Below are 19,775 nucleotides of genomic sequence, written 5' to 3'. Positions count from 1 at the left end.
TAGGATATATTCCAAGGAGTGGGATTGCTGGATCATATGGTAGTTCTATTTCTAAATTTTTAAGGAATCGCCAAATCGATTTCCAAAGTGGTTGTACCATTTGACATTCCCACCAGCAGTGTATAAGTGTTCCAATCTCTCCACAGCCTCTCCAACATTTATTATTTTGTGGTTTTTGGATTAATGCCAGCCTTGTTGGAGGTGAAATCTCATTGTAGTTTCAATCTGCATTTCTCTAATGGTTAATGATCATGAACATTTCCTCATATATCTGTTAGCTACCTGAATGTCTTCTTTGGTGAAGTGTCTATTCATATCTTTTGCCCATTTTTTAGTTAGATTGTCTTTTGCAGTTGAGTTTGTGCAGTATCATGTAGATTTTAGAGATCAGGCACTGATCAGAAATGTTGTAGCTAAAAACTTTTTCCCAGTCTGTAGGTAGTCTTTTTACTCTTTTGGTGAAGTCTTTGGATGAGCATAGGTATTTGATTTTTAGGAGCTCCCTGTTATCTAGTTTTTCTTCTACATTCTTTATAATGTTTTGCATACTGTTTATGCCATGTATTAGGGCTCCTAACGTTGTCCCTATTTTTTCTTCCATGGTCTTTATCATTTTAGATTTTCTATTTAGGTCTTTGATCCATTTTGAGCTTGTTTTTGTGCATGGAGTGAGGTATGGGTCCTGTTTCATTTTTTTGCAGATGGATATCCAGTTATGCCAGCACCATTTGTTAAAAAGACTATCTTTTCCCCATTTAACTGTTTTGGGGCCCTTGTCAAATATCAACTGCTCATATGTGGATGGATTTATGTCTGGATTCTCAATTCTGTTCCATTGGTCCATGTATCTGTTGTTGTCCAGTACCAGGGTGTTTTGACTACTGTGGCGGTATAATAGGTTCTAAAATCAGGTAAAGAAAGGCCTCCAACTTTGTTCTTCTTTTTCAGTAATGCCTTATTTATCCATGGCCTCTTTCCCTTCCATATGAAGTTGGTGATTTGTTTCTCCATCTCATTAAGGAATATCATTGGAATTTGGATTGGAATTGCATTAAATGTATAGATCGCCTTTGGTAGAATGGACATTTTTATAATGTTAGGTTTTCCTATCCACGAGCTAGGTATGTTCTTCCACTTATGTAAGTCTCTTTTGGTTTCTTGCAGAAGTGTACTGTAGTTTTCTTTGTATGAATCTTTTACATCTCTGGTAAGATTTATTCCTAAGTATTTTATCTTTTGGGGGGCTACTGTTATTGGCATTGATTTGGTGATTTCCTCTTCGATGTTCTTTTTGGTGTAGAGGAATCCAACTGATTTTTGTATGTTTATCTTGTATCCCGACACTGAGCTGAACTCTATTAGTTTCAGTAGTTTTCTGGAGGATTCCTTAGGGTTTTCTGTGTATAAGATCACAGCATCTGCAGACAGAGATACTTTTACTTCTTCTTTGCCAATCTGGGTGCCCTTTATTTCTTTATCTAGCCTAATTGCTCTGGCTAGGACTTCCAGCACAATGTTGAACAAGAGTGGTGATAAAGGGCATCCTTGTCTCGTTTCTGATCTCAATGGGAATGTTTTCAGGCTCTCTCCATTTAGGGTGATGTCGGCTGTTGGCTTTGTATAAATGCCCTTTATTATGTTGAGGAATTTTCCTTCTATTCCTGTTTTGCTGAGAATTTTTAACATGAAGGAGTGTTGAACTTTAGCAAATGCCTTTCCTGCATCAATTGATAAAATCATGTGATTCTTGTCTTTTGTTTTATTTATGCGATGGATTACATTAATTGTTTTTCTAATGTTGAACCATCTCTGCATACCTGGTGTGAATCCCACTTGGTCATGGTGAATTATTTTTTTGATATGTTGTTGAATTCTATTGGCTAGAATTTTATTGAGGATTTTTGCATCTACATTCATGAGGGATATAGGTCTGTAATTTTCTTTTCTTGTGGTGTCTTTACCTGGTTTTGGTATCAAGGATGTAGTGGGTTCATAGAATGAGTTTGGCAGTATTCTGTCTTTTTCTATGCTCTGAAATACCTTTAATAGTAGTGGTGTTAACTCTTCTTTGAAAGTTTGGTATAATTCTGCAGTGAAGCCATCAGGGCCAGGGCCTTTTTTTGTTGGGAGGTTTTTGATTACCTTTGCAAACTCTTCTTTTGTTATGGGTCTATTTAGTTGTTCTACCTGTTTGTGTAAGTTTAGGTAGGTAGTGTGTTTCTAGGAATTCATCCATTTCTTCTAGGCTTTCAAATTTGTTTGAGTATAGTTTTTCATAGTAATCTGATAAGATTCTTTTAATTTCAGTTGGGTCTGTTGTAATACCGCCAATCTGATTTCTTATTCGGGTTATTTGCTTCCTCTCCTGTTTTTCTTTTGTCAGTTTGGCCAGTGGTTTATCAATTTTCTTGATTTTTTCAAAGAACCAGCTTTTGGTCTTGTTAATTCTTTCAATTGTTTTTCTGTTTCATTTAGTTCAGCTCTGATATTTATTATTTGTTTTCTTCTGGTGCCTGTGGGTTTTTTGTTGTTGTTGTTGTTGCTCTCTTTCTATTTCTTCAAGTTGTAGGGATAATTCTTTGATTTTGGCCCTTTCTTCTTTTTGGATGTGTGCATTTATTGATATAAATTGGTCTCTGAGCACTGCTTTACCTGTGTCCCAAAGGTTCTGATAGGAGGTGTTTTCATTCTCGTTGGATTGTATGAATTTCTTTATTTTATCCTTAATGTCTTCTATAATCCAGTCTTTTTTGAGCAGGGTATTGTTCAGTTTCCAAGTTTTTGATTTCTTTTGCATGCTTTTCCTGTTATTGATTTCGAGTTTTATGGCCTTATGGTCAGAGACGATGCTTTGTAATATTTCAATGTTTTGGATTCTGCTAAGGCTTGCTTTATGACCTAATATGTGGTCTATTCCAGAGAATGTTCCATGTGCACTAGAAAAGAAAGTGTACTTGGTTGCTGTTGGGTGGAATGTTCTGTATATGTCTACAAGGTCAAGTTGGTTGATTGTGGTATATAGATCTTCCATGTCTTTATTGAGGTTCTTTCTGGATGTCCTGTCCTTCACCAAAAGTGGTATGTTGAAGTCTCCTACTATTATCGTGGAGCTGTCTATCTCACTTTTCAATGTTGATAGAGTTTGTTTTATGTATGTTGCAGCCCTGTCATTGGGTGCATAAATATTTAATGTGTTTATATCTTTTTGGTGTATTGGCCCTCTTAATCATTATATAGTGTCCTTCCTTATCCTTTCTGGTGGATTTAACTTTAAAGTCTATTTTGTCAGAAATTAATATTGCCACTCCTGCTCTTTTTTGATTGTTGTTTGCTTGATATATCTTTTTCCATCCTTTGAGTTTAGTTTGTTTGTGTCTTTCAGTCTAAGGTGTGTCTCTTGTAGGCAGCATATAGACGGATCTTGTTTTTTAATCCATTCTGCCACTCTCTGTCTCTTTTTTGGTGCATTTAATCCATTTACATTCAGGGTAATTATGGATAGATATGAATTTAGTGCTATCATTTTGATGTCTTTTTTTGTGTGTTGACAGTTTCTTTTTCCCACTTGATTTTATGTGCTGAGTAGATTTTCTTTATATATTGTCCTTTCCTCATATTTGGTGTTGTTGATTTTGTTTCTGCTGAGTCTCTATTTTTCCCTTGTATTTTATTTTGATGAGTAGGATAGTTTGTCTCGTTTGTGTTTACCTTATTACTTACCCCTGTTTTTCTAAATTTAAAACTAACTTTTATTTCTTTGTATTGCCGTATCTTCCTCTCCATATAGAAGGCGTACGATTACATTTCTTAGTCGTGCTTTATTATTTTAATGATGTCTTCTTTTATACAATAACATCGCTGTTACCCTGTTTTGGGCTTCATATATATATATATATATATATATATATATATACACATATATATAAAAAATCTTGCTTCGTTTTTTTTGGATTTCCCTGTCTGGGTTGACTTCTGGTTGCTCTGCCCAGTGTTCTAGTCTTGGGTTAATACCTGATATTATTGATTTTCTAATCAAAGAACTCCCTTTAGTATTTCTTGTAGTTTTGTTTTGGTTTTTACGAATTCCCTCAACTTGTGTTTATCTGGAAACGTCTTAATTTCACCTTCATATTTAAGAGACAGTTTTGATGGATATATGATTCTTGGCAGGCAATTTTTTTTCCTTCAATTTTTTAAATATGTCATCCCATTGCCTTCTTGCCTGCGTGGTTTGTGCCGAGTAGTCTGAGCTTATTCTTATTGGCTCTCCTTTGTAGGTGACTTTTTGTTTAGCCCTCGCTGCTCTTATAATTCTCTCTTTATCTTTGGTTTTGGAAAGCTTGATTATAATATGTCTTGGTGACTTTCTTTTAAGATCTATCTACCTTATGTGGAGTGCAATGAGCATCTTGGATAGATACCTTCTCATCTTTCACAGTATCAGGGAAGTTTCCTGCCAACAAATCTTCAACAATTTTCTCTGTATTTTCTGTTATCCCTCCCTGTTCTGGTACTCCAATCACTCGTAGGTTATTTCTCTTGATAGAGTCCCACATGATTCTTAAGGTTTCTTCATTTTTTTTAATTCTTTTATCTGATTTTTCTTCAAATATATTAGTGCCAAGTGATTTATCTTCAAGTTCAGAAATTCTAGCTTCTACTTGCTCAATTCTGCTCCTCTGACTTTCTGTTGAGTTATCTAATTCTGTAATTTTGTTGTTAATCTTCTGAATTTCTGATTGCTGTCTGTCTATAGATTTTTCCAGCTTATTAAACTTTTCATTATGTTCCTGAATAATCCTTCTAATTTCTTCAGTTGCTTTATCTGTGTGTTCTTTGGCTTGTTCTGCATATTGCCTCATTTCCTTCCTGATGTCTTGAAGGGTTCTGTATATTAAACTTTTGTATTCTGCATCTGGTAATTCCAGGAATGCACTTTCATCTAGAAGATCCCTGGATTCTTTGTTCTGAAAGCCTGTTGAGGTGATCATGGTCTGTTTCCTTATGTGACTTGATATTGACTGTTGTCTCCGAGCCATCTATAAGTTATTGTATTAGTTTATGCTTGCTTACTGTGTCACAGCTGCTTGGTTTGTTTTGTTTTGGTATACTCCTATGGGTTGCCTGAGTGAGCTAGCTTGATTATTTTTGCCTTTGGAGCTCTGGTGTCCTGCTCCTAGCTGGCTAGAGCTGTTATCAGGTATATAGTCTAGGAGTCCATTCAGTTTTCTTGTATGAATTCAGCTCAGGTTTCCAGGTAGCTGATATCAAGTGTGTGGTACAGGCTCTGTCCTACAGTCTTAGAGGGGCAGGGGTGATTGGCATATATACTGGTATCTGATTGCAGCAGGGGGTCACGCTCTGAACAAGGCAGGGGGCTGAGAACTGACCCCCAAGTGTCTCTGAGGAAAATGTGTGTCTGTTCCCTAGAGTGTGCTGGTGGGTGGGTTCTGCAGAGGGACCATGGGCACCCAAAGTTTTTGATTGTAAGGACTGGGAGGTACCAGTTATCTTTGGACCCCTGTCACAGGTGGCTGGGTAACCTGAGTGGAGCTACCAGTCCTTAGGTCCCTGTTGTGGGTAGGTAAGGACCTTGTTTAATAGGCAAAGCAATGTCAAACGTCAAACACCCACCTCTCCATCGCACAGCTGAAATGGTTGGAGTTTCCCAACAAGGGTCTACATGCTGAAGGTCCATGGACGGTTTATGCCTGGACAGGAGCCGCTTCTGTCTTGAGCTCCCCCAGTTAATGGAGCTAGGAAATTATCTTTTCCCCCCAGTTGCAAGTTTTTTCCTTCCCCAAGGCCGGGAGGATGGCTCTAGGTGCTCACCAGGGTCTATCTCAGGCCCGGGGATTCAGCCACTGAACCCGGCTTGGGGATGGCGGGTGGGGGGCACGGTAAAATATACGCAAGTGCTTAGCTTTTGCCGAAAGCACCTTTCTCCTCAGCTTCCGGAGGTGTGAGTGGGCTGTGTGGCTGGCTGCTCCTCCCTGAGGAAACTGTGGCAGAACACTAGTGCCCACCTGCTGCCACCGCCACCACTGCTCTGGGAATGGTGTCTGAGGGCTCCCCACGATTCAGGTCCAGTAACTCCTCTCCACTTCTGAACGGCCTCTTCCTCCCCCTGCCCCTCAGTTTGTTGTCTTAGCTTGCCTTTGATGCTCAGGGCTCCCAGCTTGTCACAAATATGCTCGTTTCACCTGTTTTTTCGGGTCTTTGTTGTAAAGAGGGCTTGAGGGAAGTGTCTGTCTATTCCGCCATCTTAGCTCTCCTCTCTGGTTTTTTTTTTTATAATTTTTATTGTGCTTTAAGTGAAAGTTTACAAATCAAGTCAATCTCTCACACAAAAACTTATATATACCCTACTACATACTCCCAATTACTCTTCCCCTAGTGAGATATCCCACTCCCTCCCTCCACTCTCTCTATTCGTATCCATTTTGCCAGCTTCTAACCCCCTCCACCCTCTCATCTCCCCTCCAGGCAGGAGATGCCAACATAGTCTCAAGTGTCCACCTGATCCAAGAAGCTCACTCCTTACCAGCATCCCTCTCCATCCCATTGTCCAGTCCAATCCATGTCTGAAGAGTTGGCTATAGGAATGGTTCCTGTCCTGGGCCAAGAGAAGGTCTGGGGGCCATGACCACCAGGGTCCTTCTAGTGTCAGTCAGATCATTAAGTCTGGTCTTTTTACGAGAATTTGGGGTCTGCATTCCACTGCTGTCCTGCTCCCTCAGGGGTTCTCTGATAGTTGCTGATTTTTAAAAGCCAAGTTTTATATATCTGAGCCTTCGGTAGCTGCTGTACAAATTTTTTAACATAAACTAATTGATTATAACAAATTATTTTAATTACTATAGCAAAGTTTCAAAAAGAACAAATTATTCTAAGGTATTCTTTAAAACACTCAGAAAATGCACTTGTGAAAATATAATTGTTATCTGCCTCTGGATGGTATTATTAAATTTTATTATAATATTTCTTCTAAGAACTTGCTCTGAGTAATTTAATAACAAACAAATACTTACATAAATTAACTAGCCCTAATATATATATTTTTAATGTTCCCAGGAATTAATGAGATAAATTTGTTCCAGTGAAGTTTTTATTGTTTTATAATATGTCAACTTAAATTAGGTTCCAGGATATTTTTAAGTAACTTAAGCTGAATTGAATATAGAATATATTTTGTTAAAAGAAAAGGTATTAATTTTTATTCTAATATGAAAGAAACTGGTTGTTCAAAGATAAGAAAGAGAAAAAAATTTTAGAAAATGATAGAAAATTAAATGAAAAGTTAGACACCAGAGAAAGAAAGCTAAACCTACACCTCAGAGAAAAGATATGTGCATGTATGTTTAAGTCTAAGAATGAATATATTTACTGCTTAAAAATCATACTGTAAAAAAGTATATAAAACCTGTTGCCATTGAGTCGGTCCCATATAACAAAGACAAAAAATTTAAAAGGCTTGTTAAAGACTTTTAGTTTAATATGATTGAAGTTCTTGTTTATTACAACCAAAAGTTTAATGAGTTAAATCATAAGAATTTGTAAAGGCCTTAATATCAAATAATATACAAAGAATTGAGGTTCACACTGTTAAAAAATTTTTCTTTAATTACTAGGTTAAAGAGTTGATTTATTCCTTGCATAATCTGCCTTACAAACAAGTGTTCAGTCCCTCATTAAAATAAAATTCCTAAATTAAAATCAAGCTGCATAATTTTAAAAACTAAAGTTTTTACCTTTAGAATTTTTGATTTAAATAACTCAAGTATTATTTCTCAGTAATGTATAACACTCTTAACTACTTTAACTTCATAGAAAGCCACAAAAGATTTGTTTGTTTTATAAAATAATAATCATAGTAATAATAACAAAAGTTTATTTACTATGTTATGAATTACATAAAACATTTTGTCAAATTAAAAAAATGCCAGATTCTCTTTGTGTTGAAAAATATGTGTTTCAGTAATATTTATGTGATACCAAACAAACCCTAAAAGCACGTGCTGTTATGTCATAATTTTATTATTTCAATTGCTAACTTAATTACAAACAACTTCTTTTAAATCTGGCATCATAAAGCCAATAGTTTAACTAGAAAAATTCACACCATTTCAGATGTTTACAGATGTAATAATCTTGGTATATTCTGACTATGTTATTATGTGTTATATCTAAAACTTTCAAAATAGGGTTTTATAGATATTTTTGTCTGAATTAACTTATGTTATTTCCAACAAATCTTTCACTTTAAAAAAATTATTATTATAAGTTAATCATGGCCCTATTGAGTTTTGTTGTCTGCAAATAAGTTTTCTTTGCTGACTTGCTGATGACACTAAAACATAATATTAAAAAAATAGACTGTATCAACTTATAAAAAAGTATATTTCAGACATCAATGATATGAAATAAAATCAAGATCTTTTGAACTCTGTGTAAAAACTGACAGTTTTCCAAGTTGCTGTTGATACAGAAGGACATTAAACCAAGGTTAACTACATAATATTGAGTAAACTAAAAAAAAAAAAAAAAAATTACCTTAAAGTTTTTATAAAAATATTACTGATTTTTGGTGTTCTAATTTTAAATATAAAAAACCAGTTTTATTTTCCTTTCCCTCTTTTCATATGGGAATCAGCTATTTCAATAACTAATAACATTATATTCGTTATAGAATAGTCTATAGAGTAGAAGATGTTATAATAGCTTAAATAATTCCACCTATGAACTTCAAGAAATAAATGCTGAAATAACCATGATAAAAACCATGAAATAACCATGAAAGAAAAAAAAAAACATGATAAAATGTGGCTTATACTGACTCTAATATTGTCGATCTTTAATTCAATAATTTAAAGAATGTTTTCACAGGGTAAAAGAGCCTCTGGTATTTCTTGTAATTTTGGTTTGGTTTTTACAAATTCCCTTAGAGTTTGTTTATCTGGAAATGCCCAAATTTCACCCCCATATGTGAGAGACAGTCTTGCTGGATATATAATTCTTGGCTGGCAATTTTTTTCTTTAAATCTTTATATATGTCATACCATTGCCTTCTTGCCTGCATGGTTTCCGGTGAGTAGTCAGAGTTTAGTATTATTGACTCTCCTCTGTAGGTGGCTTTTCGTTTATCTCTAGCCACCCTTAAGATTCTCTCTTTATCTTTGGTTTTGGCAAGTTTGAATATATGTCTTGGTGACTTTCTTTTGGGATCTACCCTGTGTGGAGTTTGACGAGCTTCTTGGATAGATATCTTCTCATCTTTCACAGTATCAGGGAAGTTTTCTGCCAGCAAATTTTCAAGAATTCTCTCTGTATTTTCTGTTATCCCCCTCCCTTCCCCCTCCCCCATTCTGGTACTCCAATCACTCATAAGTAATTCCTCTTGATAGAGTCCCACAAAATTCTTAGGGTTTCTTCATTCTTTTAAATTCTTTTATCTGATTTTTCCTCAGAAAAAATTGGTGTTAAGTGCTTTATCTTCAATCTCACTAATTATGACTTCAATTGCCTCAGTTCTGCTCCTATAACTTTCTACTGAGTTGTCTAATTCTGAAATTTTATTGTTAATCTTTTGGATTTCTATTTGCTGTCTCCCTATGGATTCTAGCAGCCTGCTCTTGTATAGCTTTCCTAAATTTGTCTATTGGTTTGTCTGTGTGTTGCTTGGCTTGGTCTGAGTTTTTCCTGATCTCCTTCCTGATCTCTTTAAGAGCTCTGTATTCTTTTGAATTCTACCTCCAGTAATTCCAAGATCTTCTCTTCCTCCAGGAGGTTTCGTGGTTCTTCGTTTTGGTCACTTGCTAGAGTCATCATGGTCTGCCTCTTTATGTGATTTGATGTTGACTTTGTCTCCGAGCCATCAATAAGTTATTATATTTATTTATTGTATGTTTTCTTACTGTGTTCTAGCTTCTTGTTTTATTTTGTTTTGATATGTCCAAATAGGCTGGGTATGTGAGCTACTTTGATTATTAGCATCTTTGAAGCTCTCACGTCCCGTTACAAGGTGGTTAGAGCAGATACTAGTTGTGTGAGCCCAGGAGTCCATTTACTTTTCATGTGTGGATTCAGCTCATGTGTCCAGGTCATTGATCACTGAGCAAGTGGTGCAGCCTCTCACCTGTAGTCCTAGATAGGCAAGGCTACGTAGGGGTGATTGGTGCAGGCACAGGTATCTGGCTGTAGTAGATGGTTATGTGCCTAGCAAGGTAGGAGGCTGATGGCTGCCCCTGAGTGCCTAGGTGGAAGGCGTGCCCCTGTCCCCTAGAGCACATAGGTGGGTGGGTTTTGCAGGTGAACTTTGGGCACCCAATGCTGTTGGCTCCAAGGACTGGGAGGCACCAGAAGATAAAATGGTAGACAGTCATGCAATCATACAAGGAAACCAAGACCTAGCCACGTTGACAGATATTTTTGGGTGACACAATTCAATTCATGACACTGAACATCACCAATTCTTTTAGATCTGTCAGGGAATAGAGCTCACAGGGCAAACCATTGACCAGAAAACTGGAGAGACACACAGGCTAATACAGAGAATCACCACTTACTGGGAGCATATGCTGCTGCTGCTGGGCCTATCAGCAGGGCTTTAGAGGGAATTACAACTGAAAGAACATCAGTTTCTTTTACCTGATACATGATGTCTGGCTTTCAACAATAAAATTACAAGGCAACCCCCCCCCCCAAAAATACAGTCTGAACAGAGATGGCAAGCATCAAAATCTGAGTCAGATATTGCCAAGATTTTGGAATTATCAGACTGAGATTTATTATAACTATGATCAGTATGCTAAGGGCTCCAGTGGAAATACAGGCAGAGAGATAGAAACCCTAAGAAAGAATCAAAAGGAAATACTAATAGGAATGAAGAATGCTCATCGGTAGACTGGATGTGACTTAGGAAAGAATCAGTGAGCTTGAAGATTTGTCAGTAGAAACTCCCCAAACTAAAAAGCAAATAGAAAAAAAGACTGGAAAAAAAAAAAAAAAAAAGAAAGAACTGAACATCCAAAAGCTGTGGGACAATCACAAAATGTGTAACATACACATAATGGGAATACCAGAAGGAGAAGAAAGAGATAGGAACTGAAGAAATGTTTCCTGCAATAATGGCTGAGAGTTTTCCAAAATTGTTGACAGGCACCAACCACAGATCCAGAAGCTCAGAGGGCACCAAGCAGGAGAAATACTTAAAAAAAAAAAAAAAAAAACTACACCTAGGCACATAATAAACTAGAAAATCAAAAACAAAGAGAAAAGCCAAAAGGAAAAATAAATAAATAAAATCTTACCTATAAAGGAACAAGGATTAGAATTACATCAGAATTCTTTTCAGAAACATGCAACACCACTGGTCTTACCCCTGCAGGAGCAAGGAAGAATGAAGAAAACTAAAGATACAAGGGAATGATTAGTCCAAAGGACTAATGAAGCACAACTACCATGGCCTCCACCAGACTGAGTGCAGCACAACTAGATGATGCCCAGCTACCACCACTGGCTGCTCTGACAGGGATCACAATAGAGGGTCCTGGACAGAGCTGGAAAAAAAATATAGAACAAAATTCTTACTTAAAAAGAAAGACCAGACTTGCTGGCCTGACAGAGACTAGAGAAACCCTGAGCGTGTGGTCCCTGGACACCCTTTCAGCTCAGTAATGAAGGCACTTTTGAGGTTCACCGTTCAGCCAAAGATTGGACAGGCCCATAAAACAAAACTAGACTAAAGGGGCGCAACAGCCCAGGGGCAAGGACTAGAAGGCAGGAGAAACAGGAAAGCTGGTAATAGGGAACACAAGGTTGAGAAGGGAGGGAGTTGACAGGCCGTGGGGTTGTTAACCAATGTCATAAAACAATATGTGTACTAACAGTTTAATGAGAAACTAGTTTGTTCTGTAAACCTTCATTTAAAGTACAACAAAAAATTTAAATAAATAAAAAGAAACCATGCAAGCAAGAGAGCAGAGTGAAATATTTCAAGTGCTGAAGAAAAAACAGTAACCTAGAATTCTGTACCCCTTTCTTCTTTAATATGGAAATAGTTGTAGTCTACATTGTTGTGTGTGTGTGCCTTTGGTTTTTTTAATAGGCTGTTTTTTTAGAGTACTTTTATGTTGTGTAGAAAGTACAAAGAGTTCCCATCTACTCCTTCCGCCTGCACATAAAAAAAAAAAAAATTTTTTTTTTTTTTTTAGTTTCTCCTATTAACATCTTGCATTACAAGATGTGGGAAAGGAAAAAAAAACAGACATCTTATTTTAATTTTAAGGGGTTTTTCTTACCTAGAAAACCAAAAATTAACAGTAAAAAAGCCTGAGCTAAACTGCAAATTTATTGACTCGCTGTTGTTTTTACCAAAAGCTGTCCTGCAGCATTGTAAAACTGTCTTTCCTGGCTAGAAAGGGAAATCAGTAACAACATGGACTTCCTCAATTTTAATTTCAAGAGGTCTCATAGCTACCATAGGGTTGCTATGAGTTGGAATCGATTCGACGGTAATGGGTTTTTTCTCATAGCTACAGTTTTTTTTACCAGTGAGTAAAGGGCCAAATTTACATGAGCTACTTTTTTCAGTGTTAACTCAGTAACCACTAAGTACTTGGTCACCATGGAAACTTGTATTCATTAAGAAAAAATATTTAAGCCTCTGGAAAATCTCCAATCCTTCAGAGCCTTTCTTTTTCTTCAATTTCTTCATGTTGGGAGACTTGCACTCCTCCAATTTTTAAATTGTTTATTAAATTATGAAACAATAAAATATTATATTATTGTTTTGAGCCAATTCAAGTGTTTCTTTTTAAGAGTTGTAACTAGCCTACTTTGAGCCACTTGTTTTTAGAAATGAAATGATCTCCCTGAATGCATATAGAATGACTGCTTGGAATAAAACTTATGCTTCAATTTCTTTGAGTTTTGATAATTTTCTAATAGGATGCTCAAATGTGCTCCTCAGCCAATTCCCCAATGTACTAGGTTCAGACCTTGGGGAGAAAAAGCTGTGGAGATGAGGCTGCCAGGTAAGAGAATGGCCAGTTGGTTAATAATGGAGTAAGGCTCCCTGGGGCGGTGGGCTGGAATTCCCATTTAAAGGAGCCAGAGTTTTTGCTTGGAGGGTGCTGAGTTTATGTTCATGGTGGTGGAGTGATTTGTAAAAGGATGGTGAGAATGGTTGCGCCTCTTGAAGAATGTGATCCATGTCACTGAATTTTATGTGTGGAAAGTATTGAGGTGGCGTATGTTTTATTGTGTATATTTTCACCACAATAAAAAAAGAGAAATTATACCTTAAAAAAAAAAAAACAAGATAAGCAACAACTCAGAATAGCATTTTATTAGTAAAAATGTCTTCTCTATGTTCAAATTAGTTATGTACAAAGCAATTGGTTCTCACTGAGGCCCTTCTGATGGACACACACATTTAAAACCAGAAATTGTCCATGAAATCTCACTCTGTTACAACATCCATTTTCTTCTGAGTTGGGTAAAGCCTTGATTCACAGAGAAGTGGTGTCAGAGAGAAGCAGTTCTTTTCAAGGGCTCCCCTTGTAACCTAAGTGGGTTCTTTAGCTACATGAAGAGGTCAGGAGAAGCATGTTAGTCATCTCCAGCACATTAAAACCTACCATTCAATGCATCTGAGCCTGCATTTTACAACTGCAGTTTTAAAATATTTTTTAAAAAACTAGAGTTTGAACCTAACATTTGTGCAACTGCCAAAGTGTTTCTTGGAACCCTGGTTTGGGAAATGGCTAAGCAAGATAATCCCACCTACTGTTTTAAGGTTGCTTTTGCTGAAATTAAGTGGAATCCAAAGGAGGCTAGGAGGGGGAATAGCACCTTGAAGGTTTGGACTCTTCTATTGTTAGAGCAGAAGTCCCCTGAAGCAAGTGGGGCTTCTAGAAGGCTGTGGGCAAAGAACAAAGAGCCATTTAAGTGAGATGGCAAGAGTTTGATGGTTGAAGTTGCAAGAGGCAGATTGTCTAAAAGCAATGCAGGAAGACGTAGGCAGCTCTTTCCATCTGCTTCCAAGAGCCTCCAGTTTTAAAGATAGAAAAGCATCTTTATTTTAAAGTTTTGGAAGCCAGGGAGTAGGGCTGGAAAAAATATAACTTTTTTAAAAATTGTTTTAACTCCATCTTGGGCCTTGAGGTTGACTCATGTACTAGAAATACACAGGCCCAATGTACCTGAAGATGTGAATTTAAGCCAATCACCGACTTTTAAAAATGGGAATATTTCAAGTGAAAATCTAGACATCCTTTGTGTAAGATAATAGGAAGATCTGGCAACAGTGAGCTATTCTTCCCATGGTGACCCTGGGCTGAAGCTGGTGTGTGGCCACCCCTGCCCACTCTAGAAAAAGCATGTGTCCCACATCCCTGCAGGATCCACCACTCCTTGCTGCTCAGGTGGGCTCCCCACCAATTATCCAGATTACTTGCTGGCCCCTGTGGGCATTTGCTTCTGCCACCCATGGAATAGATGGCTGTGCTTCTGAGACTTAACACTGAACTGAGGCCACCAGCAACGATTGAGATAGAAGGTTTCCTGCTCTCTTTTCTCAGGGCTCTTACATTTTGAGCTTGTGATTTTAAGCAAATCACAGCTACTCCCCAGGTTCAGTTTCCTCATCTGTAAAACGGAGGCAGAAACTCCCACCATCTCTAATGTATGGGCTATGATGGGGATGGAATGACAGCACCTGGTGCTTTATAAACTGTAAAGTTTGTGGTCTGCATCTGTTGTTTGGTCTGTCTTGCATCCATCCTCAATTTGTATGGTACCAGCACCCCATTTCCCTCCAGGGAGCCCCCTTACCAGTCTCAGTCCACACAGTTGGGTAGTTCTGACTCCGGTCTCAGCCCCAGTGGTGTTCACTGGGTCAGGCCAGCCAGTTGGAGTGATACGTTCTCACTGAGACAATGATTGGTTTAGGGATGGGTATATGAGCCAATTGGGGCCAATAGAGTCAGGGCCAGGACTTTGGTTAGAACTCTTGGGAAAGGGAAGCTCTTTTTCCCACTGAACTTGGAGATGGCATGTTGGCCACCACATTTCTAACAGGATGGCAGATCTGAGAATGGAGCCAATAAGGAGAAAAGAATGGAAATAAGGGGACAGGCAAAGTCTGGGTTACATAATCTGAGGCCCTGGGTTCAGATATACATCAGCAAATATATTCCCTTTGCTTCAGCCAGATTGGATGGGGCTAAGTGATTGTAGCTCCATGCCCCCATCAGGGGCTCTACACTATTAGACAGACCTGTGAACGTTTGTTTGGTTTGGATTCATTTCGCTCAGCATTCTCTGAGTCCTGGAGTGTTCCTGTCGTGGTGGCCAGCTCTTCTCTTTGCCTGGACTTGACTAGCCACACTGCCTTCTTGAAGTTCTTGAGAGGGTCCTGCTGTGATGTTCTTGATGAAGGGCATTGGAAACGCTCACGGATGAGATAACCATGTCTGGTTGGAGCAATGAAACCATTTGAGGTTGGGATGATTCTGTTCACCACAGCGTGGACAAACTGTACAGCCAGTAGGGTGCCTGTGGGGGTAGAGGGAGGGACACAAATGAGGAAACCAGGGAGCAAAGGTCCAATACCACACATTCTGGAGTTGGCTGCATGGGGTAAAATCCTTGCTATATCCCTCACTAGCTTGAGCATGGCATTTAACCTCTCAGAGTCTGTCTTAGTCATCTAGTGCTGCTATAACAGAAATAACACAAGTGAATGGCTTTAACAAACAGAAATTTATTCTCTCACAGTTTAGGAGACTGGAAGTATGAACTCAGGGCACCAATTCTAGGGGAAGGCTTTTACTCTCTGTCAGCTCTGGGGTATATTAATGATATTGTTCGAGAATTTCCACATTCGGTTGGATCACATGCAAGTAAAATTTTGCTGAAGATCATTCAAAAGCAGCTGCAGCAGTATATTGACAGGGAACTGCCAGAAATTCAGGCTGGATTCAGAAGAGGACGTGGAACCGGGGATATCGTTGATGATGTCAGATGGATCCTGGCTGAAAGCGGAGAATACCAGAAAGTGGTTTACCTGTGTTTTATTGACTATGCAAAGGCATTCAACTGTGTGGATCGTAACAGATTATGGATAACATCCCAAAGAATGGAAATTCCTGAACACTTAATTGTGCTCATGAGGAACCTGTACATAGATCAAGAGGCAGTTGTTCCGACAGAACAAGGGAATACTGAGTGGTTTAAAATCAGGAAAGATGTGTGTCAGGGTTGTATCCTTTCACTATACCTATTCAATCTGTATGCTGAACAAATACTCCGAGAAGCTGGACTCTATGAAGAAAAACAGGGCATCTGGATTGGTGGAAGAGTCATTAACAATGTGCATTATGCAGATGACACAACCTTGCTTGCTGAAAGTTAAGAGGACTTGAAGCACTTCTAACGAAGATCAAAGAACACAGCCTTCAGTGTGGATTACACCTCAACATAAAGAAAACAAAAATCCTCACAACTGGACCAATAAGCAACATCATGATAAATGGAGAAAATACTGAAATTGTCAAGGATTTCGTTTTACTTGGATCCACAATCAACACCCGTAGAAGCAGCAGTCAAAAAATCAAAAGACACATTGCTATTGGGCAAATTTGCTGCGAAAGGCCTCTTTAAAGTGTTCAAAAGCAAGGATGTCACCTTGAAGACTAAGGCGCGCCTGATCCAAGCCATGGTGTTTTCGATCACCTCATATGCATGCGAAAGCTGGACAATGAATAAGGAAATGGTGCCTTTGAATTGTGGTGTTGGTGAAAAATATTGCATATACCATGGACTGCCAAAAGAACAAACAAATCTCTCTTGGACATAGTACAACCAGAATGCTCCTTAGAAGCAAAGATAGCAAGACTACGTCTTACATACTTTGGACATGTTATCAGAAGAGATCAGTCCCTGAAGACAGACATCATGCTTGGTAAAGTACAGGGTCAACAAAAAAGAGGAAGACCCTCAACGAGATGGGTTGACACAGTGGCAGCAACAAGGGACTCAAGCATGGCACAGAGCCAGGTAGTGTTTCGTTCTGTTGTACATAGGGTCGCTATGAATCAGAACTGACTTGACAGCACCTAACAACAGCATGCCTGTGGTTTGGAGACCCTGGTGGCATAGTGGTTAAGAGCTATGGCTGCTAACCAAAAGGCCAGCAGTTTGAATCCACCAAGTGCTTGTTGGAAACTCTATGGGGCAGTTCTACTCTGTCCTACAGGGTCACTATGAATCAGAATTGACTGTTTGGCAACAGGTTTGATTTTGGTTTATACCTGTGGTTATAATCCCACTAGGGACTGGGTTGTCTTTGTTATTATGTTAATGAGGTAGGATTAGTGTAGGGTGTTTCATGAGTCAGTCTCTTCTGAGATAGAAAAGAGATTACACAAGAAAGCAGAGGACAGATGGGTTAAGATAGATACCAAGAGTCTTGGAGATCTCCGAGGAACCAGGAAACAGCAGCTGAAGAGACAAGGACCTTTCTCCAGAGCTGACAGAGAAAGCCTTTCCCTATAGCCAGAGCTCTGAATTTGGATTTCTAGCTTTCTGAACTGTGAAAGGGAGCTCTGGTGGCACAGCAGTTAAAGAGCTTGGCTGCCGAGCAAAAGGTTGGCAGTTGGAATTCACCAGCTGCTCCTTAGAAATCCTATGGGGCAGTTCTACTCTGTCCTACAGGGTCACTATGAGTCAGAATCTACTCGATGGCAACAGTTTTTTTTTTAACTGTGAGAAAATAAATTTCTGTTTGTTAAAACCGCCCATTTGTGGTATTTCTAGTATAGCATCTCTAGATAACTAAGACATACTCTAAAGCAAAACAATTCACTAAATGGCCAACAAGCACAGGAAAAGAAGGTCAATGTCATTAGCCATGTTAGTTGCCATCAATTCTGACTCAGGGTGGCCCCCTGTGTGTAGAGTAGAACTGTGCTCTACGGAGTTTTCAATGGCTGATTTTTCATAAGTAGATCACCAGGTCTGTCTTCTGAGACGTCTCTGGGTGGGTTCAAACCATCAACATTTTGGCTAGTAGTCGAGCACATAACTATTTGCGCCATTCAGGGACCATTAGCCATTAAAAAAAAAAAAAAATTAGGGAGGCGCAAATCAAAATGACAATGACATATCACTTCACTACCAGGAGGATGGCTAAGATTTTGTAAAAAATAAAAATAAAAAATAGCAAGTGTTGGTGAGGATGTGGAGAAATTGGAACCCTTATCCATTGCTGGTGGGAATGCAAAATACTGCAGCTGCTGTGGAAAACAGTTTAGTGATTCCTCAAAAAGCTAAATTTAGAATTACCACTGTTGTTTTTAGATGCCATCCAGACAGATCCAACTCATAATTGCCCTATGTACAACAGAATAAAACACTGCCCAGTCCTGTGCCATCCTTACAATCGTTGCTATGCTTAAGCCCGTTGTTAACAACCACTGTTTCAATCCATCTTGTTGAGAGTCTTCCTCTTTTTCACCGACCCTCTACTTTACCAAGCACGATTTCCTTCTCCAGGGACTGGTCCCTCCTAATAACATGTCCAAAATACATGTGATGAAGTCTCACCGTCCTCACTTCCAAGGAGCATTCCGGGTGTATTTCTTCCAAGACAGACTTGTTCATTCTTCTAGCAGTCCATGGTATATTCAATATTCATTAGCACCATAATTCAAAGACATCAATTCTTCTTCAGTCTTCCTTATTCTTTATCCAGCTTTCACATGCATGTGAAGCAATCGAAAACACCATGGCTTGTGTAAGCTGCACCTCAGTCCTCAAAGTGACATCTTTGTTTTTCAACTCTTTAAAGAGGTCTTTTGCAGCAGATTTGCTCAGTGCAATACTTCATTTGATTTCTTGGGTGCTCCTTCCATGGGTGTTGATTGTAGATCCAAGTAAATTAAAACCCTTGACAACTTCAATATTTTCTCCACTTATCGCGATGGTGCTTATTGGTCCAGATGTGAGGATTTTTGTTTTATGTATGTCAAGATGTAATCCATACTGAAAGCTGTAGTCTTTGATCTTCATCAGTAAGTTCTTCAAGTCCTCTTCACTTTCAGCAAGAAAGGTTGTGTCATCTGCATATCATAGGTTGTTAACGAGTCTTCTTCTAATCCTGATGTCACGTTCTTCTTCATTATTTGCTCAGCATACAGATTGAATAAGTATGGTGAAAGGATACAACCATGATGCACACCTTTCCTGATCTTAAACCATGCAGTATCCCCTTGTTCTGTTCGAACGACTGCTTCTTGGTCTATGAACAGGTTCCTCATGAGCACAATTAAGTGTTCTGGAATTCTCCTTCTTCGAAATGTTGTCCATAAACTGTTATGATCCATGCAGTTGAATGCCTTTGCATAGTCAATAAAACACAGGTAAACATCTGTCTTAGTCATCTAGTGCTGCCATAACAGAAATGCCCTAAGTGGATGGCTTTAACACGGAGAAATTTATCTTCTCACAGTCTAGTAAGCTACAAGTTCAAATTCAGGGTGTCAGCTCCAGGGCAAGGCTTTCTCTCTGTGTTAGCTCTGGAGGAAGGTCCTTGTCCTTAATCTTCACCTGGACTAGGAGCTTCTCAGCACAGGGACCCTACGTCCAAAGGACTTGTGCTGCTCCTAGCACTGCTTTCTTGGTGGTATAAGGTCCCCGTGTCTCTCTGCTCACTTCTCTCTTCTATATCTCAAAAGAGATTGGCTTAAGACACTATCTAATCTTGTAGATCT

General features: G+C 38.6%; 1 protein-coding gene across 1 annotated transcript in view; it reads right to left on the bottom strand.

Moving 5' to 3' along the window:
• Window positions 1–14,904: 14,904 nt before the first annotated feature.
• The window catches only part of NWD1 (NACHT and WD repeat domain containing 1), an 84,450-nt gene continuing 79,579 nt past the window's right edge, over window positions 14,905–19,775 (bottom strand). Inside the window, exon 18 of the mRNA XM_010593239.3 lies at window positions 14,905–15,558. Coding sequence (XP_010591541.2) covers window positions 15,263–15,558 — 296 coding nt within the window. The 3' untranslated portion in view covers window positions 14,905–15,262. The remainder of the gene's footprint in view (window positions 15,559–19,775) is intronic.

Source organism: Loxodonta africana, chromosome 3, assembly GCF_030014295.1.
Source record: "Loxodonta africana isolate mLoxAfr1 chromosome 3, mLoxAfr1.hap2, whole genome shotgun sequence".
Lineage (NCBI taxonomy): Eukaryota > Metazoa > Chordata > Mammalia > Proboscidea > Elephantidae > Loxodonta > Loxodonta africana.
The sequence above is the reverse complement of the archived record's forward strand: the minus strand, read 5'-3'. Positions and strand labels throughout refer to the sequence as shown.